The 27,420-nt window shown below is 39.6% G+C and overlaps 1 protein-coding gene across 1 annotated transcript in view; it reads left to right on the plus strand.

Moving 5' to 3' along the window:
* The window catches only part of LOC127428256 (netrin receptor UNC5C-like), a 205,641-nt gene that overhangs the window by 130,993 nt on the left and 47,228 nt on the right, over positions 1-27,420 (plus strand). The window contains exon 7 of the mRNA XM_051676479.1: positions 10,573-10,737. Within this exon, the coding sequence (XP_051532439.1) occupies positions 10,573-10,737 (165 nt within the window). The remainder of the gene's footprint in view (positions 1-10,572; positions 10,738-27,420) is intronic.

The following is a 27,420-nucleotide window of genomic DNA, read 5'->3' on the forward strand; positions in this document are numbered from 1 at the left end:
TCATCGATGAGCCAAAACATTATGACCACTCACAGGTGAAGTGTATTACGTTAATCATCTCCTAACAAGGCCACTTATCAGGGTCTGGGTAGATTAGATGGTAAGTGAACAATCAGTTCTCATAGTCAAACTGTTGAATGCAGGAGAAATGGGCAGGAGTAAAGACCTGAGCAACTTTGACAAGGGCCAAATTGTTATAGCCGGACAACTGGGTCAGAGAATCTCTGAAACGGCAAGGATTGTGGGGTGCTCCCGGTCAGCAGTGGTGAGTACCTTCCGACAGTGGTCCAAGGAGGGACAAACCACAAACTGTTGACAGGGTGTAGGGCGCCCAAGGCTCATCAATGCATGAGGGAAACGAAGGCTATCCCATCTGGTCTGAACCAACAGAAGGTCTACTGTGGCACAAGTCAGACAAGCCGGTGGAGGGAGTGTGATTCTCTGGGCAATGTTCTGCTGGGAAACCTGGGTCTGGCCATTCATGTGGACGTCAAATTTACACGTACCACCTACCTAAACATCGTTGCAGACCACATACACCCCTTCATGGCAATGCTATTCCCTGATGGCAGTGGCCTCTTTCAGCTGGATAATGCGCCCTGCCACACTGCACACATTGTTCGGGAATGTTTTGAGGAACATGATGAAGAGTTCAAGGTGTTGTCTTGGCCTCCAAATTCCCCAGGTCTTAATCCAACTGAGCATTTGTGAGATGTGCTGGACCAACAAGTCCGATCCATGGCGGCTTCACCTCGCAACTTACAGGACGTAAGGGATCTGCTGCTAATGTCTTGGTGCCAGATACCACAGGACACCTTCAGGGGTCTTCTAGAGGCCATTCCTTGGCAGGTCAGCTCTGTTTTGGCGGCACGTGGAGAACCAACAGCATATTAGGCAGGTGGTCATAATGTTTTGGCTCATCAGTGTTTATAAAAGTAATATGTGTAGATGTAGTTCACTCACTAACTTTAAAGAATTAGTTTAATCAAAAATTAAAATTCTGTCATTATATACTCACACTCATGTAGTTCCAAAGCCGTATGACCAGAGTTAATTTTATTAACAAAATCACTGATAAAAACTTTGTTGATGAAGGGGTTTTTTTTCAAATAAATAACGAATATGAGAGGAAAAATATACATCATGACAATAACTAAACATTTGTATTAAATCATACTGTTGACAAGAAAAAAATAAAACGTCCTGGTTACTTTCGTAACCTCCGTTCCCTGATGGAGGGAACAAGACGTTGTGTCAATGTAGTGACACTAGGGGTCACTCTTGGGATCACGAAGGCATCATTGACCCAGTGGCCAATCCTCTGTTTGGAGACAGCGCTTCCTTTCCGCTGTCCACCAAAGCAGACAAAGACCTGTGCGGAGCTTCTAAAGCTCTGCATGCAATCCAAATAGATGTGTAAAGCACACACCAGACACAGCAATGCCAAAGCTGGTTCTGCCTCCTTCTGGGGCAGCGCTTGCAGGTTCACCACCTGATCCCTAAACGGGGTCGTGGGAACCTTGGGCACATAGCCCGGTCGGGGTCTCAGGATCACGTGAGAGTAGCCTGGACTGAACTCCAGGCACGTTTCGCTGACAGAAAACGCCTGCAGGTCAGACGCGGTCTCATCCCCTCATGGCGCCTCTCAGGAACCTGATGATCAGGTCGTGCTTCCCTAAGGACTTACCGTCCACTGTGTCATGGTGTGCTGCTATAGTGGCTACATACACCTTCAAGGTAGAGGGGGACAGCCGCCCCTCCAGCCTCTCCTGCAGGAAGGAAAGCACCAATCCGACGGCGCATCTCTGGGGGTCTTTGCGTCGGGAAGAACACCACTTAGCAAACAGACGCCACTTCAAAGTATACAGGCACCTCGTAGAGGGAGCCCTAGCCTGAGTGATCGTGTCTATCACCACGGGTGGTAGGCCACTTAGGTCTTCCACGTCCCATCCAAGGGCCAGATGTGGAGATTCCAGAGGTCTGGTCATGGGTGCCAGATGGTGCCTCATTCCTGAGAAAGAAGGTCCTTCCTGTCTGTCCTTCCGGGTTGTCGCAATGAGCGTGAGGACCACGTCTGGGTGGGCCAGTAGGGTGCTACTAGGAAGACCTGCTCCTCATCCTCCCTCACCTTGCACAGGGTCTGTGCAAGTAGGCTCACTGGGGGAAACGCATATTTGCATAGTCCAGGGGGCCAGCTGTGTGTCAGCGCATCTATACCGAGGGGTGCCTCGGTCAGGGCGTACCAAAGTGGGCAGTGGGAGGATTCCAAACAGGTCTACCTGTGCTCAGCCGAATCGACTCCAAATCAGCTGGACCACCTGGGGGTGGAGTCTCCACTCTCAGCTGAGCGTAACCTGTCATGACAGCATGTCCACTGCGGTGTTGAGGTCACCTGGGATGTGAGTGGCTCGTAGCGACTTGAGGCGCTGCTGACTCCAGAGGAGGAGACGGTGGCGAGTTGTGACATGCCTTGACATTTGATGTACGCTACCATCGCCATGTTGTCCGTCCGGACCAACACATGCTTGCCCTGGATCAACGGCTGGAAACTCCGCAGGGCGAGCAGTACTGCCAACAACTCAAGGCAGTTGATGTGCGAACACAGCCGCGGGCCAGTCCAGGAGCCGGTGGCTGTGTGCCCGTTGCATACGGCACCCCAGCCCGTCTTGGAGGTGTCCGTCGTAACCACAATGCGCCAGGAGACCTGCTCTAGGGAACCCCTGCCCGTAGAAATGCAAGGTCGGTCCAAGGGCTGAAGAGGTGGCGACAGATCTGCGTGATGACCACATGATGTGTCCCATGGTGCCATGCCCATCTCTGGACTCGAGTCTGAAGCCAGTGCTGAAGCGGTCTCATATGCATCAACCCGAGCGGTGTGGCAACCGCAGAGGATGCCATGTGCCCCAGGAGAAAAAGTTTCAGTGGAACCGCTGTCTTCTGTCTAAACGCCTTCAGACAGTTCATCACTGACTGTGCGCGCTCGTTTGTGAGGCACGCCATCATCGAGACTGAGTCCAACTCCAAGCCGAGAAAAGAGATGCTCTGAACCAGGGAGAGCTTGCTCTTTTCCCAGTTGACCCGAAGCCCTAGACGACTGAGGTGCCTGAGCACCAGGTCCCTGTGTATGCACAGCAACTCTCGAGAGTGAGCTAGGATCAGCCAGTCATCGAGGTAGTTGAGTATGCGGACACCTACTTCCCTTAGTGGGGCAAGGGCTGCCTCTGCGACCTTCGTGAAGACGCGAGGGAACAAGGATAGGTCGAAGGGGAGGACCTTGTACTGGTAAGCCTGGCCCTCAAAAGCAAACCACAGGAAGGGTCTGTGTCGAGGTAAAACCGAGACGTGAAAGTACACATCCTTCAGGTCTACCGCCGCGAACCAATCTTGATGTCGGACGCTCACTAAAATGCATTTTTGTGTCAACATCTTGAACGGGGAGTCTGTGCAAGGCCCAGTTCAGAACTAGCAGGTCCAAGATTTCTTCGGTACGATGAAGTAAGGGCTGTAAAACCCTTTCTTCATCTCATTGAAGTTTTGGGTACCGCAGCCTCTTGGGCATACGGCGAACAATGAAACAAAAGATTCTCCTCCCGGCCCTCCACTGGGGGATGGAGTGGTCTGTCTACCAGCTCCGTAGAAGCGGATCTCCTCATCCCTGTGTCGCCCATCTCAGGGGTACAGTGAAGCCTTCCTTGGGTTCTTGGCGGCCGTGAGATGGGTGGCGTCTGCTTCCTGCAGTGGGCTCAACGCCGGGGCCGGTGCTGTTGCTGCAGGAGAACACCCTTGGCGATGAGCAGACGGGGTGTGGGGTCTTGAGCCGCTCTGGGGCAGGATGTGCTGTATAGCCTCCGTCTGTTTTTTCACCACCGAGAACTGCTGGGCGAAGTCCTCGATGTGTCGCCGAACACGCTGACCTAGGAAATGGGGGCGTCAAGGAACTGTGCCTTGTCAGCCTCTCTCATCTCAACCAGGCTAAGCCATAGGTGGTGCTCCTGGACCACCAGAGTGGACATCGCCTGCCCGAGAGACCATGCCGTGACCTTCATCACCCGGAGAGTGAGGTCGGTCGCCGAGTGCAGCTCCTGCATCAATCCCTTGTCAGAACTACCCTTGTGCAGTTCTCTTAGCACCTTGGCTTGGTGAACATGCAGGAGAGCCATGGTGTGAAGGGCTGAGGTGGCCTGTCCAGCGGCACCGCAGGCCTTAGTCACCAGAAACGACATAACCTTACAGGTGCTGGATGGGGGTCTCAGGCGGCCCCACCAGGTGGCGGCGTTTTGCGGGCACAGGTGCACCGCATCCGCCTTATCCACCCGGGGGATCACTGAGTACCCCCTGGCAGCTTCACCATCGAGGGTAGTGAGAGCGGAGGAGCTCAGAGACCAGGTCCAGGCAGTGAAAGGTGCCCGCCACGACCTCGTGAGCTCCTCATGCACCTCCGGGAAGAAAGGGACCGGGGCAGGGCGCGGCCATGAGTGGTGCTCCAGGCCCAGGAACCAATCGTCAGGCTGCGAGGGTTCAGAGGGGGTGGAGGGTTCCACTCCAGCCCGACACACGCAGCCACCTGGGCAAGCATGGCTGCCAGCTGCACGACAAGGCTGCGACTGGGCAACCACACCCGAAGGTGGAAGCCCAGTAGAGTCCTCAACGTCAGACTGGACAGCCCACTCACCGATGCTGCAATCGAGAGCTCATCCACTTCGCGAGTGCTGAAACGAGATCGTTTGATCCCTGAAGACAAGCCAGCGGTCTCATCCCAGCAGGGCAAACGAGCATACTGGGGAATGGGAGGGCTGTGGGGAGTTACCCAGTGGAGTGGCTCACATTGGGATCCCCAAATCGCCTCCAGTTCTAACCAACACGGCCTCAAACCCATAGGTAGAAGGACCGAGGCGGGGAGCCGCTGGGGTGGTCTTTCCTTCTAACGAAGGATAAACCGCGACCGCAACGTTGCAAGTTCACGCTCTCGCAGTGAGAAAATGACCCGTCCACGAACGCTGTCCCCGCGTGGGCAGTGCCAAAGCACGTAAGACCGCGATCATGGCCATCAGAAGCGGAGAGGTAACGACTGCAACCAGGAAATACATAAACGGAGAGGCATCTTTAAAAAAACGCTCTCTGTTAATGTCACTCTTTTAAGAAGGGGAAATATACTCTTTTAATAGGAAGAATATACTCTTTTAGCTGCTGAAGCACCCAGGGTCGTTCTCTGCACTTCACCAGTGCAAAAGGGGGAGAAGCCGCTGTAATGCGCTGTAAATCCAACAGCTTTTCGAGGTGAATGGATCAGCAGAGTAATTCAGCTCACTGAACACAACCGCTTGGCTCCGAAAAGAAAATCTGAATGAGTGGTTGCATACCAGCTCCTTTTATATCCGTATGTCCAGGGGAGTGGCATGCAAATTCCACTCGGCAATTCCCATTGAACTTTTTTCAAAAAGCAGAGGTGTTTGGGGCTCCCAAGAGTGACCCCTAGTGTCACTACATCGACACAACGTCAAGTGAGTGACCGATAGGGAACTTAACAGTACAAGATTTAAACAGAAGAAACATTTAGAGAAACATTTGTTTATAGAAGAAGATATTAAATATGTATTCATCTAATCCAGTAATCCAGTATTTTGTCGATTTCCCTGATTTAAAACGGGTTAATTACCTCACTCAAATACATCCTATTTATACATGAGATTAATCACTTTATCCTCAACATATATGTAATATTAAAACTTACATCAGCACAGACAATAAAGTGAATTAACAGGTGAACTTGAACAAAATGACGCACTAGTCAGAATATGCATAATTTGCGTTGCGTAACTTGCATTGTGAATACTCCCAATTCTGTAAAAAAAAAAAACATGCTACATGCAATGCAATATCCTAAACTGATTAAATGCAGAAAATTAATACATTTCTAAAGTACAATTCAGAATACAGTAAGAAGTAACTTCTAAAGAGTATCTAGTTCTTCATTATATCCATTACACTGAAGTTATTATTTCAGGAGATCAATATATTGTATGTTGTATGTTTGATACATGTTTAAATTAAGAAAGTGTTTATAAATTTTTTCAATATGTATGAACATTTGATTAAAGTTTTGTCTGTTGCAGTTTTACACTAATTTTTGTCATTTTGTACATTATCATCAACTAAAAGATATTATTTTTGTTGATTAAAATTATATGCCATTTTAGTCAGAGTAAAACTGTCTAAAATTAATGAATTTGATGACATGGCGAAATACTGACTAGTTTTAAAGGACATTTTTGTCAAAAGACTAAAGCTATGACTAAAACAAAAAACTGTGTAAAAATGAACCTTCTTTATTCTACAGAACATAAAAGGATATAATTAAAAGGATGTTGCGAGCACTGATTTCCATACAAATTGAAAGTGACTTTTCTTTTTTCTTTTTTTAAAGGGCTACCAAATGTGTTATAAAAGTAGTCCATGCAACTCGTGTGTTATGTTACAAGTCTTCTGAAGTCATTTTTTATGATGAAAAGACTGAAATTTAAGTTATTATTGACTCTCAAATCAAATCAATTTGAATCATTGATTAACTAATTTATACAGAGCCCAAATCAAATAATCATCAAATAATCAAATCACACCAATAACATCATTGGTTATTCTTGTGCATTATGTGACCTGACATCATGACACAAAGCCGATGAGGTTTAATGTTATTGTCGTGTCGACATATTTAATTTTGTGCTCTGTAAACAGGAGTTGATGACTGATTAACTTTGATTTCCAACTTGCCATTCCAAGTTTCAACCTTGTAATATTTAACAAAAAACATCAAAGTGTTCTCCACTTCTTGTAAACTAAATACGGTAATTCTGACAGGACATAAGCGCACCATAAGTTCGATTCTTGAACATGAAACAAACATGAGGCAAAATTTAGCCCAGATTATTTCCCTGTATTTACATTTATTCATTTGGCAGACATTTTTTATCCAAAGTGCCTTACAAAAGATGAATTCCCTTCTATAAATGGAGAGAAGGAAAATTTAAGTTGAGAATATCGACTTTATATTCTTTCATAAAAACTTGATGTCCAGTTGAAACTCCAGTTTGACTTCTTTGTTTCTTTATATCATCAGACAAATGCATTTTTCCCTCGGCCCAAGAGTTGAGCTGTAAAGTCAGATGCCTCCCATATACTTTGGCCCCTAGAGGCCCTTAAGGGCCGAGCACATTTTCATTCCTCATTCCCTCCCGCTGGTGAGAGTGAGGCCACTCTGAAACAGGTGAGATTAAAGTATCTTCACCCAGCAGGAGAGATGCCACACTTGCACGCTAATGACTGACCCATTTAGCATAACCTCTCGCCCATGAAATTAGTCTCTGTAATATAGAATTGAGAGAGAGGCTGAGAATCCAGACCAGAATAAACCAGAGCAGAGCAATGGATTAAAGTCTGACAGAGGGGGATGTGTGGAAACCATGTTCATGATTAAAGGGGTTATGTCGTAGAAAACAGGATTTTTCTTTCTTTTTTGCAATAATATTTCAGTGTACTACAGTACGTAGATATGCTTAAAGTTCCCTTTGCAGTCCACCCAGACCATTTATCGCAACTAACTGTCACAGTTATGACATCACAACCATGAATAAATTTTTTTTATTTTTTATTTTTTTATCCTCTTTTCTCCCCAATTTGGAATGCCCAATTCCTACTGCTTAGTAGGTCCTCGTGGTGGCGTGGTTACTCAAATCAATCCAGGTGGCGGAGGACAAGTCTCAGTTGCCTCCGCTTCTGAGACAGTCAATCCGCGCATCTTATCACGTGGCTCATTGTGCATGACAATGCGGAGACTCCCAGCATGTGGAGGCTCATGCTACTCTCCGCGATCCACACACAACTTACCACGCACCCCATTGAGAGCGAGAACCACTAATCGTGACCACGAGGAAGTTACCCCATGTGACTCTACCCTCCCTAGAAACCAGGCCAATTTGGTTGCTTAGGAGACCTGGCTGGAGTCACTCAGCACACCCTTGATTCGAACTTGCGACTCGTGACTCCAGGGGTGGTAGTCAGCGTCAATACTCGCTGAGCTACCCAGGTCCCCCACAACCTCTATTTATTGCAAAATATCCTGATATGTACAAATATATACTGTAAGTAGTTTAAGTGTGAAGGGAGACCAACTCGATTACGTCATTCACAGTGCGTCATGGGAACACGTGGTCCTCCGAGGCACGTTTCACGGGTTTCGTTGGCGGATTTTTCTCTGTTGTACCATGGGTAATGTATTTGTTTACCATGAATTCCGCTATCAAACACAGTTTTTAAACAATGAATTTGAGATAACGCAGACGGATGGCTTCAACAGAAGCATATACCATCGATGAACAACCTCAGAGCTCAGACTGTTGCGCTCTATTAGAAGTTCTAATTCTAATTAAACCTAATATTTATATAGGATGACATTAAACAATAAGGGTGACAACACATCATTTCAATCTAAATATAAATTGATAAAATTAGAAAACGAAATTTCGAATTTAAAATTTGTATAGTTATATAAATGTATTGTTTCTAAATCTATATAACTATGTCGAAATATAGTGTAAACTGCAGCTATTAACTAAATATTTAATTTAAAAAAATAAGAATGCGACTTCTGGCAAAGTCCCTTTAAGGCTGCGCGGGGCTCAAGTGAATCAGTGAATCATTTATGTGAACTGTTTCATTTACATGAACAGTCTGAACGTTTGACTTACTAAAGTTCATAATGCTAAATATACTGTAAGTGAATCATTTTTTTTTTTTTAACCAGTTTATTTACAATTTATTAACTGTACGAAAGAACTGATTCACTTAAATGATTCAGATTGTACAGCGCAACATATGAGTGAAAGAGGACGGTTTAGACGAGCGCGTTTCACTTTTCCCTTGGCTCCATTGATGCACTCGCAATGCAATGTGAAAAATTTTGCGTTTTGTGATGCTACACCGCTGCTCGTTGGAAAATGTAGCTTGTTACTGGAAAAGCTACATTATTGTGTATATAGCTGTTAAGTAAGTAGTGCAATACTTTGAGTTAGTTACTTCCCAAAACTGCTCCCTACATATATACTGTGTATATCAACTGATAAACAATAGTGTGAACTAGGACTGGGCGATATGACCAAAAATATTATAACCATATATTTTTTTTTTCATATCGTTCGCTATCGATATATCACAATATACATTCCGTACCATTAATGGGGAAGGAAATGCATTCCTTGTGTTTGTTAGACCTCAAGAATGAATGTAAACAACTTGTTTGTTTACAAAAACTCTACAGGGTAAGCTACCTTAATTTAAAGATCAAGAAGTATACTCATTTTACTATAGAATCCTACATAAGGTGTGTTAACTCTTTTCACCACAATTGTATCATCTTTATCAGACGTTTGACTGTCCTCATGGTCATTCATTTTTAAGTTTCTGACAATGTTCTTCTGCCTGTTTTTGGCCGGACACTTGTCAGCTACGTAACCTGTACATAAAGCATACATAACATGCTGTTGTTGAAAGAATTTCTTGCCTGTCAAAACATTAGCAGTCATGATAGTGATGATAATTAAAACATTTTTTTAACTGAATGGTACATTTTAAACAGCAATGGTGTTGATGTTGGAGTTGCTGTTGTGTTCAGTCGATAGTTGAATTGCATTGTCAGTACTGTCTTGTTCGGTACACAATAATATCATATTAAACAGACAGCTTGCTAGCGGCTACCTAGCCTCATTACTGGTTTACATAACAGCAGGTCTAGGTAGCTGCTAACCAGCTAATATGTCCTAACAGGCTGAATTCAGGACTGTGATTCAATTAGCTACAAGTGTGTATATCTTTGCAGAACTGCTAGCGTTTTTAGCTAGACATACCTTATCCAATCGTCGAGATGTATAACATAGGCTAAATATCGAAATTTACTTGAAACTGAAAAAGTTCTTCATCGATATTGAGGAGTTTGTTTTTCAATAAATAACGAGATCGTTTTATCGCCCATCCCAAGTGTGAACTTCACTAGTGCAAGGAAGTTAGCCAATCATCACCAAGGGCATGTACAGATAAGTCTTAAAGGTACAGGAACAAAAACAGCCTGTTTAACACTGAGGTTCAGAGAGCGGGTAGTACATGATGAGGAAAAACTAAATTATGACTGTTTTTGGTGCAAGAAACCTTGACTAAGATGACGAGGTAACTTAGGGTCACATTTGCACCATATTTAATTTGACACGATCGAAATAAGGCTATAAGGGATAGGCGTACATTCTATGCAAATGGGTTGTAGTGTTGCGTACCAATGAAAGTACGTCTATAAAAAACTTTAGGCAGTGGACAAAACACTCTGAACCTTAGATAGTACAACCTTTTGTATTGTCATTCTATCCCTCATAGCCTCGTTTTCATTCACATCAAATTAAATATGCTGTTTACCTTTAAAAAAAACAAAAAAACATAATTCATCCTACCACATCCCATCAAATTGCATAACACTTTTGTACTATATTGTTTATAGTTATTAATGTTGTTTCTATTTATCTATGTTGTCTGCAGTTGATGGGGAGTGGGCCGACTGGAGCAAATGGTCGCTGTGTAACACAGAGTGCACTCAGTGGAGGAAGAGAGAATGTAACGCCCCTGCACCACAAAACGGTGGAAAAGACTGTGAGGGAATCACAATACAGTCCCAGAACTGCACTGATGGACTCTGCCTACAGAGTGAGTGAACAATCTCACACACACTCACACATACAGTAAAGCCACAGAACTGCACTAATTACCATTCTGGTAAGGAACGCCTACTTTTCACGAGTCAGTCAAATACTGTTGGATAAACTCAAATTTTTTCTTGTTTAATATTTTATTTCACCTAGAAATACATCACACTGTGGAAGTCAAATGTGGTTTCATGCTTTTTGATGCTTATTGAAAATAGATTTTTTTTAGTCATCCACTCATTTTTTTTTTTCCCGTGAGGATTTCATAAAGTACTTCATAAAACAGTTCTAAACCATGAACCAAACCAATCAGCTCTGAGGTGAATCACAACATTACAAACTTTGATTTGAAGCAAGAAAAGTATTTTAAAATTGGACAAAAAGACAAAGGTACAAGACTGTGTGCTTAATGTCTTTAATGAGGCAATAAACTGTCCCTTTAAGTAATTGTGATGAGGAGAAGGGCGTGGCTGGGCCGTGATGGATCATGGCCAGCGCTGAATCAGCTGATCGTTGGGAGAGCGAGATAAGGGGCAGCCAGTGGTGCCGGTTCGAGAGCGAGAGAGAGACGCACGCATCCGCATTGCATGTGTGTCTGTGTCATTAAGTTTTATGTTGTTTTAAGTTCATTTTTATCATTAAAGTTTATGTTTACTGTTCAGCCGGTTCCCGCCTCCTCCTTGCCCATCCTTATACTGTTACAGTGGTGCCGAAACCAGGGAGGGAGGAGGGATGCGTTGTCGCGGAGTCCTCACCGCTGCCATCCGCCAGGGGAGCAGCCGCAGCCGTCTGCCTGGGGACGGAGGGGTCGCTGCCGGCCACTGAGAGCGGCCATCTGCCAGGGGCCGGAGCACTCGCTGCCATCCGCCAGGGGAGGAGCGAGCTGGCGTCTGCCAGAGGGCAGAGGAGCGGTTGAGGACCGGGCGACAGCATGTCCGGGAGCCGGCGGGCAAGTTCTTCTCTCTCCTCACTCTCTCTCTCTCTCTCTGTGTCTCCATTCACCATTTTCCTCTCCCCACGCCTTCCCTCGTCTCTGCCCCAGGTTCACAGGAGGTGGGGTGGACCACCGGCTGATGGAACAACCAGAAGGGCAGCGTCTCCCCCCCAGATTCCTTATGTTTTATGTTGTTTTAAGTTAATTTATATCATTCATGTTTATGTTTACTGTTCAGCCGGTTCCCACCTCCTCCTTGCCCGTCCTTATACTGTTACAGTAATGTTAGGGTTAGGTTAGGGCTAAGGTTAACCTAACTGAATTAAAATGATGTAAAATAAGAATAGAAGCCATTTATTTTAAGTTTATTACAAAATATTCAGAAATAGGAAGACTGATTCACACGGTTTCAATGTCATTCACAGTGCGTCATGGGAGTGGACGGTCGCTGCAGAGCTCTTTTGCCATGGTTTGTTTGCCGCATTTCTCTAAGAGGTGGATCGTTTTCCTTTAGGAACATGGGTAGTTTAGTTTTCCACCAGGAGTTCCTGTATTAAATGCAATTTGTTTTAAAAATGAAGTTGAAAGAATGCGGAGAATGGCTTCAACAGAAGCATGTACCATTGATTAACAACCTCAGAGCTCACAGTAGGTCTGTCTTTAAAGGTTTGTAATTTAATGTTAAAAACCAATTCCTCTATGGAAAAAATGTAATGGCTTTTACTTCCAGAACAAGACTGTTGAGCTCTATAACGATGGAAATTTTCTTGTTTATTCCTCCTATCCTTAAGTAACCATTGAAACATGGCATTTTCAACGGTTTCAATTACTGTCACAGCGGACATAATGAAAATTGGTTGTGAGATTTTTTAAGAACGTAAGGTTTGATCATCTCAACAAAACTGACAGCTGACACGAATGTGTGTAATTGTGAGCTATCAGTGAGGCAGTTTAATTTATTTGCTGGTGTTTCTAGAGGTTAGTTTGTGTGGTGAGAGAGAGAGAGAGAGGCTGTGGGTTTGATTCTCCTCTCTCTGTTTTGTGTTGTGTAATGGATTTCACTGTATCCTCAGACACTTCTTCTATAAATAAAGTTTAATCTTTAAAAGTTTTTTCTCTTAAAAGTTGTGCAGTCAATCCGTTTAACCGCACTCTTCTCACAGCTTTCTCCACTCTGAAATCTCTCTCTCAAAACCTAGTGAGCTGCCTACCTCGGTAGCGTTTTAAGGTATTGTTGGTCAGGGGGTCAAGGTTTGGATGGTTAGCATTGTCCAGTTAGCCCAGTTAGTTGGTAGGTAAGTAGGTAGATAGATATAAATTATATTGGCTTTGTCAAATCAACATAATTGGGTGTTTCTTCAACTTCGGGCAATTTCATGTCCCAGTGTTTGATTTTTCATTAAAACTAACATATTTTCCTTTTCCAGGATTTCATCATATATTTTTGAAACTGTCCCCTTATAAATGCCTGTAATGTATAGATTTTACTGTTTTAGCCTTGTCCCCAGACCCAGACCTTCAATATTAAACTATGAAAATCCATTATAAAAATACATATTATTACATGTTTAAACTACTGGATGATAATTTAAACAAAGAATGAAATAAACATAAATCACTTTTAATATTTATTGAAAATGATTTCTATCAGTTTTTCAAAAATCACAACTGTCCCACAGTTGTGGCATAATTTTCACCATACCAAACAATTTTGCCCCAATTAAGTTTTTACAAAAACTTAGGGTGTTTTCAGACCTGCAGCTCATTTGATTTTTTTCCGAAACAGGCTCTAAAATTGTTACAATGTTGCAATTTCTTCTTGGTTCGGTTCGCAAGGCAGCATTTCAAAACGGACCAAAACTGTGTCAATAAAAGTCACATGTGAGCAAACTGTCCCCTTATTGGTCAGAATGTTTGTGCACTGTTCTGGGATTTTGGCCATCCACTGATATACCGGTTAAAATGATATACCTGTAAAGATTTGTCAGCCGTTACAAATTTTCGAGTATTGTTTTGTCACGTTTATGCAAAACGTCACCGCGTGGTACAGAATGCGTGTTCCAGTCAGAGGTTGCGCTGCAAATAAACATTATCCAACACATGGATGGTATGAGTTGTACAATTTACATCATGGTTATTTTTATCCGTCATTAGTTGTTTTTGCATTATTTCTCCATTGAAAAGTTCTTGATCTCACGGTCACAGAGCTCGCCCTCTCCCTCCCTCTCTCTCTCTCTCACACACACACACACACACACACACGCGCACACACACACATGTTGGTGCGGCTATTCTTATGAGGACTCTCCATAGACATAATGATTTTTATACTGTACAAACTATAGATTCTATCCCCTAACCCTAACCCTACTCCTAAACCTAAACCTCACAAAAAACTTTCTGCATTTTTACATTTTCAATAAAACATCATTTAGTATATTTTTTAAGCGATTTTAATTATGGGGACACTAGAAATGTCCTCATAAACCATATTTACAGCATTGTAATTGTAATTTGTAATTACCAGTTTGTAACCTAAAAAGATTTCCTCATAAACCACCCAAACCCACCGTATTTAGGATACATTAAATGTTAGCTATTAAATTAGCCTTAGCTAGACAACGGTCTTTCAAAAACATTAAAAAAATAAATTTCATCAGCGTCATTTTCACCACAGAATTATATACAGAATTTGAGATGTGCTGGAAATGACACTGTGGTGGGAATTTTCATGACTGTCAGAAGAAAATGACAAAAAAAAAAAAACATAAATCTCCAGTGATGCATGTATATACACTGTTGGGCATTGTTACAAATTAAATAAACTAGTAAGCTTGTGAAAAATGTTTTAACAAGACTTTTCTTTCTAGAAGTCCATAGTGCGAAAAGTGCCCAAATCTGAAGAAACACCCAGTTATGCGTTGCTTTTAGCTTTGGAAATCTGCTGTTTCAAAGTGACTTCCAAAACACAAGTGATGAAATGTCAGAACAGACCAATGTGATACCGAAATGTTTACCTTATTGCCATCTTCCACTTCCTGTATTTCTGCATGTGTGTCCATATGTCTATTGTCTCATATGCTCTTTTATCGTATCCTCTGTCAGACGTTTCAGTCCCATGTCACCTAATCGCATCTCCGTGTTTTATTTTGCATTATTTTATTTGTGTTCACACTATGGGGACAAGAGAGGAGGCTTTGCATGTGTCTGCATTTGTCTTTCATTCTCTCACTTTTGTATCTCTCATCTTGAAGTATCTTCGGCTTTATCTTCTTTCACTTGCGCACTGTTCCCCACTATCTACTGAAGTATAAGAACGCTGGCTGTTTGTCTAAGTCCTTTCTTTAGTGTTTTGCTCTTTCTACCATTTTGTGTTCGTGTTCTCTCAAGTCACATAAGATTTCAACACATACACAATTTTTTTCTTTTTCTCTCTTTGCGTATTTTCTGTCAAACCTATATGGAGATGATTGGAAATCTAAAAATGTTTGGAGTCAGGCGAGAAAGTCAGGCTAGGCTTCAGTTACTAGTAATAAGACTGGTTAAGTCCCAGTCACATTAGGCTTTGAGCATGCAAAATTATTTCAGACATCGCAACAGACAGAATATGATGTCATGCATGAGGACTTCTGGTTTCAATAAATAATAAATTACAAATAATATTATATTAAAATTGATCAAATATACCAGGCTCTATTTTCATGAGTGCTCAAATCACAAGTGGGCATAGTGTTTGCACTATCTGTGGGTGTGTGTGCACAAACTGTGGGTGTATTGGATGTTAATGAAGTGGTGCATTGCACAAATTACTATTTTCCTGATAAATAGGTCATTGTGCTAAGATGTCTGTTTTCAGCACAAAGTCTAAACTCAGTTCCTGCATTTGCAGTTTGGAGATTTCACCAGCAGGTGAAGTTCATGTCCAAATTCTGATAATATAGTGGAACATCAAATTATATTCATGACAATCACTGCTGTAGCTGTTTTATGAAACAATATTTATGAGATTTGTGTTAAATTATCTTTAGGTCATGGTTTATTTTTATTATTATATTTATATTTACAGTTGTATTTATGATCTAATTTGTATTGTTATTTTTCCACCTGTTGTCGTAGAGTGATTTTTAAGTCACTGCTAATGGGGCCGGTGGAAGAAGATGGAGAGGGTAAAATGTTTGGATTTGGTATGTTTTTTGACCACTTCGTTAATTTTATTATATTTTCATTTTGTTTAAAGTGTCATTTGAATTTAGAAATATTTTTGGTAAAATTTTTTCGTGTTTCAATAAATTAATTACATTTTTCCAAATCACAATCGACCGGTAGAAGTGAAGTTTGTTCCGGTACAATAACTGTTTATTCAAGCAATGATGTGTGTGTTAGTATATGAAAATGATTAATAATACTTACATTCTATTTAACGGAGTGTACATCAAAATCCTGACAAGAACACGTTGCATGTGTATAAAAGGAGTGTGTAATTGTCATAGAAATATGACAGACATTCAACAGGGACACATTTAATGCTCAAAAGAACGTAAGTCCATATTCTGTTCTTCTAAGTCATAGCATACAGTCAATTTACACTACCAACTTCTTATGAATGTGCTGTATTTGTTTATATCACTGGTGCTTAACAGGGAATGGTCTATTTATTAGGACGACGATGGTGCCGGAGATGAACCTCAGAATTAAATTGCACTTGACCCAGTCCATTAGCGTTTTACACGTGCAATTCTGTGAAACCCACTTGCGCCTAGACTTAGCGCATGCTTGCACGAAAATACCAAAACTTCATGGCCATGCCCATTGACTTTGCATGTATGAGTTATGGAAAAGCGTTTTGCATGGTGCTAGTGCTCTTTAAATAGGGCCCACTATCTCATTTGTAGCAATAAAATATTTTTTGTATTGAGCCAAGAGGTCAGTGTGTGACGTTTCAATCTTGGTTGGTCACACGTCTTCTCGTCCACCAAACTTTGGTGTGAAATGTCTTCACATTAGCCTGTGTTTTGGGTCTCCTGCATTCTGGTGCATTTGAATGGAAGTGAATGGAGTGCAAAGTCTAGTGTGACTGCAGCTTAAGGGTGATTCTCACAAAATCTGTCCTGGTCCTATTTTACTTCAAAATCCAAAGAAACAAAAAAGAATTTATATTTTGCATGTAGAAAATGGAACCTATTTTTATGGCCATTTTAATTTTTTTCACACTGTGACATTATTTTCATACTCCCCGATTCTCATAAAAAAAAAAAGTACTTTTCAACAGCTAAATTTTTTTTTTACTATAAGTTCTCCTCCCTACCCAGGAGGTGGCGATATGCACAAAAAATGTGAATCGACAAAAACAAAAGAAGAAGAATATGAAAGTGGAGATTTAGAGTAAAAGAGGACTTAAATATTGATCTATTCTGTACTTTTATGCTGCCTTTATATGCTTTTTGGACCTTTTATGTTCTGGCCACCATTCACTTGCATTATATGGACCTACAGAGCTGAAACATTCTTCTAAAAATCTTTGTTTGTGTTCAGAAGAAGAAGAAAAAAGTCACACATCTGGGATGGCATGATGGTGTGTAAATGATGAGAGAATTACAATTTTTGGGTGAACTATCACTTTAAATATGACCAGGACATTTTCTTCACAGGTTTCGTGAGAATCACACATCAAACATCTAACATAAAATCAAAATTGACAACATTTATTAATCAATGTTTGTGCTTTATTGTGTACAATTCATGAATGCATGTTATTAAAAAGCTCCCTAGAATACTTGGTTCTGATTGGTCAGATATTTTTATTTATTGATCACTAAACTGGATAACTGACAGTTGTCCCATGCAACTGTACATAGCTGTGCTACTTTCATGTGTATCATTCCACTGCCCATTTCTTCTAGCACAATACAATAATTTCAACACAATATTCAAATCAATATCTCATGTATGTATATTTATTTAAAACATATATATATATATATATATATATATATATATATATATATATATATATATATATATATATATATAATTATATATAATTCCATTTGATGTCAGAAATTGCCTTTAAATGTGTTATGAATACTGTTTCATGTATTGTTTAATCTAAACCGGCAGCCGTTGGGCAAAGGGTAATCCGCACGGTCATGTTACTTAACAAAATTGCTTTAAACTTCAGTTGATAATATGCTGATGAGGACTGTGATGTCTCCCTCACGGCGTTTGCCCTTTACATGTGTCACTTCAGATGTGAGCTTAAGGATATTGTGGAGCTTCTTAAAACTGGATTATGAGAAAACCAAAATGCTTGTTATGAATATGAAACCCACAGATATGAACAGAGGCAAATATCATACAACATTATACAGCCTTTCATTATAAGCAGAGCAAGCCAATGCTCTGTTCTTAAAAAAAAAAAAAAAAAACAGCTCATCAGTCATTACATCAGCCAGCCTGCTTCAGATCCATGATGAGAGACATATTTCACTATATCTGTATTACCGTCCTTTTATCTGTTTTTTGTTTTCTTACTGGTCATTACAAAGTGCTTACTTTCAAGAAAATGAAAGGCACTTTCAAAGCCAATTTTAAAGACAAACAGAGACATTGTTCTTAAGCCCGGTGCACACTATCCGATTTTGCAGATGATTTTAAGATTTATTTTGTCGTAGGACAAAATTAGGCAATATTTGATCGCTTAATGTAACATGTTCCCTCGTGATCGATTAATTGCCTCTGCGAGAAATCTGCTGACGGTCGCTGTCCTGCAGAGTAATTGCTTCTATGACTGCTTTTACGTTTACATTTTTTGCTTTCGAAATATTTCGTTAGTTAAATACAACTGTTTATGACTCAGTTTCCTGTTCAGTTATATACATTTTGTTGTTTTTTTTATTTTATTAGTTGTAGTTGTATTTACAGTACATTTACATGCTGTCACACTAAATTGTTTCATCATTTGTAACTTGTAATGTAGCTGTAATGTAGTGTAACTACTTTTTTAAAAGTGTTGCTCCCCCGTAGTTGGTTACTTTTGAACTAAGGTCTGCAACACACAAGTACATGAACACAAACATTTTTTGCTACACAAGCTCAATTTAATGCATTGTTGGATTATTGCTGCATTCAAGTCCTCCTGGGAAGTTTGTATTTACGATGTTGGAAGCCGGAATTCCAATGTGATGTGCGTTCAAGTGGTTTTAGTCACTTATATATGCAATTTCATATTTCTTTTTCTCTTTTTCACTTACTGACAAAGACAGTATGCTTTTTTAGCACTTATGCAACAAAATGAAGAGCGAAGAATGCTTTAGGTGTGTAATTGATGCTTTATCATTCTCACACGGCCACATTTAATGACAGCAAAGGTAATTTTGTTGCACAAGCATGTCACTTCTTAAAACGGCTAAATGAGTTATTTTCTGCCAAGCTTTAGTGTTACTCTTCATCAACAATGCATACAAACTAAACTGTACAGTTAAAATCCACAAGTACTGTATAACTGAATCAGTCTTGGGGAGTACTTAACTAAGAGTAGTGACACTACTAACTTAAGTACATTTTTCAGTAGTGTGACATTAGCTCAGCTATTTTCACAATAGTGTAGCTTTTTCAGTAACAAGCTACATTTTCCAGTGATTAACGCTGTAGCGTCACGAAATGCTACATTTGTCACATTGTATTGCGAATGCTACTACTATATTTACTATAGTTATATTGTAGTAACCCTGAATGTGCTAACCATGGTTAATTTTGTGGTTACTATGGTTACTGTAGTAAAACTATGGTTAATTTTATGAAGGGAGTGTCACCCTAATTAAATACTGAATTCTGCTATCAGAACTGATGACAGAATTAAATTATATTATCCGATTGTTATATTTCTCAATATATTTTCTTCTTTAAATAGCTTCAATGTAGTTAGTAGCTTGCAATGTAGCTAACTACTTTTTCAAAAGAGTAACTTGACTGTAGTTTAACTACTTAAGTTATGAGTAACTTTTAGCTTGGGGAGCAACAGTTTCAAAGTAGCTTCCCCAGCTCTGAACCGAATAATTAAGACTGTGGTCGCGTCATGTGCGCTGGACTTGTAAATACGATAATTTCAACATGACTTGATTGCACCATATGATTTATGTCAGAAGACAGAGCATCAAATATCAAATGTGTCTTCTTCTACAGTTCTTTCTTTTTCATTGTGGAGCAACCACCTAGCCTCATAGAATGAACGTTACTATAACTACATTTTGAAAACTGAATTTTACATGCCAAATTCTATGTTTCGTTGTGGTAAAAGTTACACTACAGGTGCTACAACAACTGTGCGTTTTATTCATTTTCACACAAATCACGACTGCAACGGATGATTATGACTTTATTAACATGTATTTTTCGCACTATTACTCACACACTGCTATGTTATGATATCGAAGCACTTTTACTATAAAGCATAATTTGAAAAACCATGCATTTTAACGCTTGTATTACAGACTCACCTACATTTACACTCTTATTCTGATGTGATTAGCTTCCCGTGGTAGCTCACTTGATAGAGTGTTGGACTTTGGACTTGGGAGACTGCAGTTCAAGACCAGTCAAGCACTTAAGATGACATGTGAGACACAAGTGTCGTAGAAGCAACATGAGATGACGTGGTTGCTTCAGAAAATGTGCTTTTGATTTCTCATTTTGTTTTTGGACACTATCGGTTAGGTTTAGGTGTTGGTTTAGAGTAAGGATGTCTGTTTTGTGTCTACCTCTCATTTGATTTTAGGTCACTATTGGTTAGGTTTAGGTTAAAGAAGTGTGTTTTACTCATTAAAACCTCCATCTAATATTCACATTAAAAACCTCATCTGATTACGACACCATTTCAGTCGCTCTTGGCGCCCCCTGCTGGACATTTCACTGGGAAAATGCAGCCAAACGTGTAATAATTTTGTTTTGCAAAAATGTTGCCATGGTCACGTAATGTTCGTAAGACCAGGCTGAGAGCAACAGTTTGAAGAGAATCTTGCTGAGTTAGTTAAGTTAAAGTTAGTATCACTGTTGACATATTTATAGCTAGCTACCTGAATAAATACATATCTGGTTTACTGGCAGGCGCAGACATTTGAAGGTAACTCTACCACTCTCTTGAGTTCTGTTACCACCACGAGCGCACGTTAAGCATTTGCGTATTTTTGTCAGTATTGTTCTGTCCTAAACACATTATTTTTGCTCTAGTTCCAGTTTTAAATGTGTTTGTAAGCACCATTTGGAGAAATATCAGTAGTATTGTTAACTAGATCTGGGAATGACTCTAGACACCCTTGATACAGACTCTCTGTGTGCGTAAGGGGGACAATGTTATCTCTTTTCTCCTGATGCTGTATTATTTATTAAACATTCTCACTCTGGTCGGCCCCCCCTCCTCTACACCCGCGATCTTGCTCTCTCTCTCTCTTTCACTCTCGCTCATGTTCAAAGAAACCATTTAATCTTCCAGATACATTTTAATGGCTGCATTTAGTAGCTTGGTACTTTTATCATCAAAGCTTGTGTTACTGTTTGGATGAGTGTTTCTCGGGGAAAATGAGTTGAATGACTCGAGGCATATGATGGCAAGAGTTTAAGAGGGACAGAGAGAGAGAGAAAAATAGAGAGATATTGCTTTAGATTAAACTCAGAACTCTGTTCACATAAGTATCAGACTACAGAAGTGAACAGGAAATGTTGTAATGGTGCTGTCTATCAAGGCCATTACAAAGCACATTGATGTAGAAATTACAAAGAATTCTAAGCCTTTTCTGTGTGAGGCATCTAAAGATAATACATTTAAGGTTTAAGGTCGCTAAAAACATTGTTTATAAGAATTGTTTAAAATGGGTCATTTTAGTGCTAGTGGCACCAAGCGGAATTGCAGCCTGTTTGTTTAAGTCAGGGGTTCTCAGCGGGGGCGGAACCGCCCACCCAGTGGGTGTTCAAAGGATGCCAGGGTGCGCTGAGAGCAAATTAGTAGAGAGGGGGACGTTGGGCTACATATGGGGGCGTTTATCAGTCATGTTAATCAAATATATCGTCAAGTTCCTGTTTGCATCCTGACTCCATTATACGGGTTGGTATGCATTTGTACCGCGGTTCATCTGACTCTGAAGTCTAGTGACGCATCTGAAGTATCTGGTTTAGCAGCGTCAAATAGACAGGCGAAGTCACAACCTCGGCTAATGCACCTGTATGGCTCTGTAGGTGGATACGGCTCAATGAAAAGAGCAGCGCGAGCGCAAAGCAGGTGCGTTTTTACTCACAGACCGGTCTCGAGCTCTTAAACACGCACTTCTGATCATTGCAGCGCTGTGAGAACCAGTGAGAAGCACTACGCAAGACACAGAAACCATTTGAATTCGGCACAGAATTATACATGACCTTGAATTTACTATAGTAACATTAACTGTACTTTAGGCAGAAATAGATTCAAAATAGATATCACTACTTCAGCTCTATTAAATTTGTCATAGGCTACATTAGGGGAGTGAGGGAATATAATTCATTTTTGTTACAACTTTTAAATGTTTATATTTTGTATTTATTTTTTTTAAATGTGTTTAGAGTAGGCCTATTGTTTGTAATAACAAAAATGCTATAATTTGTTTTATAGAAATCATGTTACATCTAATCACGGTAGTGAAGAAGATCCATGCTTCCATGTGCTTACTATGATCTTGTTACAAATACCACTGTTAAAACTATAAAATAAATAAATAAATACATTTAAATTTTCATAAGGCCAAATGCAAAATACACTCTTTTTTTTTTGTTTTATTTTTTTTAGATGAAATAGAAATGCGTAAATTCTAAAAACAAATATAGGTTAAAATATTTTTGCAAGAAAATATGAGAGATGACTCATTTGAATCAATAAGAACCTGATGAAAGGAGTTCCAACTCACTCACACAAATTAGTCACATAAATTAGGTGTTAACTTTACATTTTTTTATAGATGATATAGATAACCTTATTGTTGTTGATACCAGTAAATGTACATCCAACTCAAAATCAATGCTGTAATGTACAACGAGCATTTCAGTGGGACAAAATATACAATATTATTGGTCTTTTCATTTATTTTTGAAATATAATAACAATACCACTTTTATTATTAGTTTCTGTCTTCAGATTTTCATTTTATAGGCCCCAGATATAGCCCTCCATCTGCTTAAATTTAAGAAACGCAAGGTTTGGTCTCACTTTCATGACTCGTAAGCCTGCTGAATTTAACAAAACTTTATAATTATGCAATCCATCGAAGTTGCATAGCTCAAATTAAGCAAATAATACAAATATTGAGTTTTGTGTTTTTTTCTCTCTCTTTTTTTTTATTTATTTTTTGGTAACATAAAGTCTCCGCTTTCAAATGATGTCTCATATGAAGTATGAATGAAGTAAGGGGGCATTCATCAAAAAAAGGTTGAGAACCACTGGTTTAAATCATGACATCAGTGCAACAAATGGTGTGAGTTTGAGGCGGGACTAAACAATGAGAGATGTGAAGAGTGTTTGAAACTACAGTAGTTTTATTCTTTTTGTGAAACATTGAAATAGATTTTTTTTCCACACAGACAAGTCTATGGACTACTTGGTAACACTTTACAATAAGGTACTATTTGTTAACATTAGTAAATGCATTAGGTATCATGAACTAACAATGAACAAGATATTTTTACAGCATTTTTTCATCTTTATAAAAACACAATTGTTCATTGTTAGTTCATGTTAGTTCATAATGCTTTAACTTATGTTAACGTATACAACTTTTAATTTTAAAATTGTATCAGTATATGTAAAAATAACAGAAAACAAGATTAACTCTCATGTGGTGCACGGGTCATTTTTGACCCATTTTGATTTTTTCTTTTTTATCCCCTTTTCTCCCAATTTGGAATGCCCAATTCCCACTACTTAGTAGGTCCTCGTGGTGGTGTGGTTACTCACCTCAATCCAGGTGGCAGAGGACAAGTCTCAGTTGCCTCCACTTCTGAGACAGTCAATCTGCACATCTTATCCTCCTACCCTGTTCTGACTTTAGTAAAATTTGTGTTTTTACATATCTTTAAAAAAAATAAATAAAAAAAAATAAAAAAAATATTACACATGTATGACCAGCTAACACCACGGTTGTGACTCACAAATGAACATCGCAAAAGGTTTAATAAACGCTGTAAAAGTATTGTTCATTGTTGGTCCATGTCACTTATGTTTTTAACTAATGTTAACAAATGAAATCTTTTTGTTAGGTGTTACCAACAGTAGCAATATCACCCTGAAAATTTAAATGTATTTATTTATTTATTTTATACATCAAGAGCAGTTGCCCACTGAAGCTAAGAAGGGTTGAGCCTGGTCAGTATCTGGATGGGAGACCTCCTGGGGAAGACTAAGGTTGCTGCTGGGAGATGTATTAAGGAGGCCAGCAGGGGGTGCTCACCCTGCAGTCTGTGTGGGTCCTAATGCCCCAGTATAGTGAGGTGGACACCATACTGTAAAAAGGCACCATCCTTTGGATGGGATGTTAAACTGAGGTCCTGACTCTCTGTGGTCATTAATAATCCCAGGGCACTTCTTGTAAAGAGTAGGAGTGTAACCTTGGTGCCCTGGCCAAATTCCTCCCTATTGCCCTTATCAATCATGGCCTCCTAATAATCTCCATTCCTGAATTGGCTACATCACTCTACTCTCTCCTCTCCACCAATAGCTGGTGTGGGGTGAGCGTACTGGCGCACTATGGCTGATGTCACATCCAGGTGGATTCTGCACACTGGTGGTGGTTGAGGAGATTCCCCTGTTCACTGTGTAAAGTGCTTTGAGTGTAGTGTCAGAAAAGTGCTATATAAATGTATTCATTAACATATATAAACATTCATTCATACTTTTATGATACTTTGAAGGAATAGTTCACCCAAAAAATAAAAATCCTGTCACAATATACTCAACGTCATATCATTCAAAACCCAAAGTAATTTGTGTCTTATGTGGAACACAAAAAGATAAATAGTTCTAGGAGATGTCACTGTGAAAAAGCTTCTCTCATTGTGCACATAAATGTGCAATGAATATCAAGATTTAATTTACTCAAGATTTTTTAATAATTAATGTCTTAAATTCTGAGTTGTTTCTCACCAAATCCTATCATATGCCTTCAGAAGACTTGCAATATTGTGCAGGAGTTACATGGACTACTGTTATGTTACTGTTGGGTCCTTTTCTATGCTTTACAGTGAGTCATTTAAACTGCAATTGTATTGGATGGGCTGTGATATTCAGTAAAACATCTCCATTTGTGTTTCACATAAGAAAGCATTTTATGTGTTCTTATGGTCTCGTGGACTTTTTTGGTGTCCTCATGCACTGCAGAACTTCAATTCCAATAGTCAAGAACGCAAGGACCGAGATTGCGTAAAATTACCCAGTTTGTTCTTGATCAGGCCAAATATCGAGGATGCATCAGATGGTGACTTGTGGTCAGGAACCCATTTGAAGTCCCAGAAGTCATAGCAGCATTACGGTGGAAAATAAAGGATATTTACCGATTTTTCCCTCAAAAAGTTTCCCGCCGAGAGATTGCAAAAGTCTGATGGCTCGTGAGAGTCATACTTCATCAACATTTGTTGTTTTGTTGGTCTTCCTGTCCTTCCAAGTTCGTTCTTCCAAGATAGCTTGGCAAGACTGGTCTTCATTAAAATGCAAGTCCGTTTTCTGCATTCTTAGCATTGAGAAACACCCATAGTCATACAGGTTTGGAACGTCATGAGGGCGAGTAAATGATGGCAGAAGTTTCATTTTTGGTTGAACTATTATTTTTGTTTATATTTTTGTCTTTTTAATAGTGTTTTCTATTGTTTCTAGAGCTTGACAATCACTGAAATAAATTTCTCCTTTTGAATTCCCTGGAAGAACTTTCCCTTTAACTTTGAGTGTGTGCTATCAGTGTGGGTGAGTGTGTGGATCGATGCTGAGATATTGTGATCAGCAGATGGTTCTTCCTGTGGCAGACTCATGGGTCGGACGGGTTTCCAGGTGATCAAACTTCATTCCCCTCATTAACCCCCCTCGGCCTCTGCACTCTGTCCTTCCACTTTAATCACTTCCTGAATACAATCAATAGCATGTATAAGTAAACCATGCTCCTGCATAGAAACAACCTTTCTCTACTACACACAAAAGCATATTTAAATGCACACATGCATGTGTCGAAATAAACACACCTTATAGTCGACATGAAATAAAAATTGACCCTATTTACTTTATTAATTGACGTTTCTGGTCTTATTGTGCTCGATTCAGCAGTGCACATTTAATGCGAAGGGGAAAAAAAAGATGTCTTAATAATCTTTCATCAAACTGTCATAACATGCTCTACTTCTGATACGACTTCACTTTTTGGTTGACATTAATAAGGTAATGTTAACCAATAGCCAAAGTGCTTTTTGTAATTTTTTAGGCTATTGTTGTTGGTAACTGGCCTTTCTAAAATCTTTCCAATATCAATATCGTATGGCACATTGACAAAACATATGTACTGTCATTGTTTTATCACTTTATTATAGATTTACATACAGTGTCGGGTAGTAATGGACTACATGTATTCAGGATTACAAAAAATAACGTCTAGTAATTAGATTACATTTTTAAATGTACACATTCAGATTACAGTTACCTGTTTATGGATTGCATATTGATTACATTTTGTTTTTTTATTTCATGTTTACTGATGTTTAAGTTGTGTAAATTGGTACTAAAGTATAGCCACAAGATGCAAACAACATGCATGTTAGCATGATTTTATTGTGATAAAATCACTTACTAACCTTACTTAACCAATTTTACAACTTCGTAAACCCTCAAACCCTAAAATGACCATAAAATTATGACTTAAACAACTTTACAGTAATACACAAGTTTTAACAGAAGAATTAATGTAAGGGCTTTCAGAAAATTATAAGCTTCACATTTCTGCCTTTTAAAACGTCCAAAATTTGGCCCCATTGACTTCCATTGTAAGTGTCTCACTGTAACCTCGATTTATATTTTATTTTTTAAAGAAAAGGAGCGACAAGTCGAAATGATTGTTTGTGGTAATGAACATTATGCCACAAATGCTGTCAGCTGAGCTTAACTTGTATTGAACCCAGAATATTCCTTTAATACATTAAAATTAGATTTTTTTTAAATCAAAACGTGCAATAAGCAATTCAAAAGTAATCAGATTAGATTACCTATAAGTGATATCTAAAATATTACATTACTGATTACAATTTTAGTTGTGCAGTTTGTAATCTGTACTGGATTACATTTCAGAAGTAATCTACTCAACACTGTTTACATATTAAAAGTAGCTCTATCACAAGGAAACATTTATGTTGTGTATAAAAATTCTTTAAAGTCAACATGAAATGGCTTTCACAAAATTTGTTGAGTTCAGCCTCTACAGTGTTTCAGCGTATCCCAATGGTAATGCTTCTGTTTTAAATCTATCGCTAGTTTATATTATTGGCATAACTTTTATTACAATAATGTTAAATAACTGTGTTCACTATTGCAGAGATTTTAAAAATGCTGTATTACCTACAGCAGTAGCCTGAAACAATGCCTAAATAGCTGTATGGTGTTAATACTGACAAAAGACTATTTTGGTTGCGTGAAAAAAAACCTTAACAAATTACACCCTGAACATTAAAATTACATATTGAATTTTGTTTATCAAAGTTTGCCCT

The sequence above is a fragment of the Myxocyprinus asiaticus genome, chromosome 3 (genome assembly GCF_019703515.2).
Source record: "Myxocyprinus asiaticus isolate MX2 ecotype Aquarium Trade chromosome 3, UBuf_Myxa_2, whole genome shotgun sequence".
Lineage (NCBI taxonomy): Eukaryota > Metazoa > Chordata > Actinopteri > Cypriniformes > Catostomidae > Myxocyprinus > Myxocyprinus asiaticus.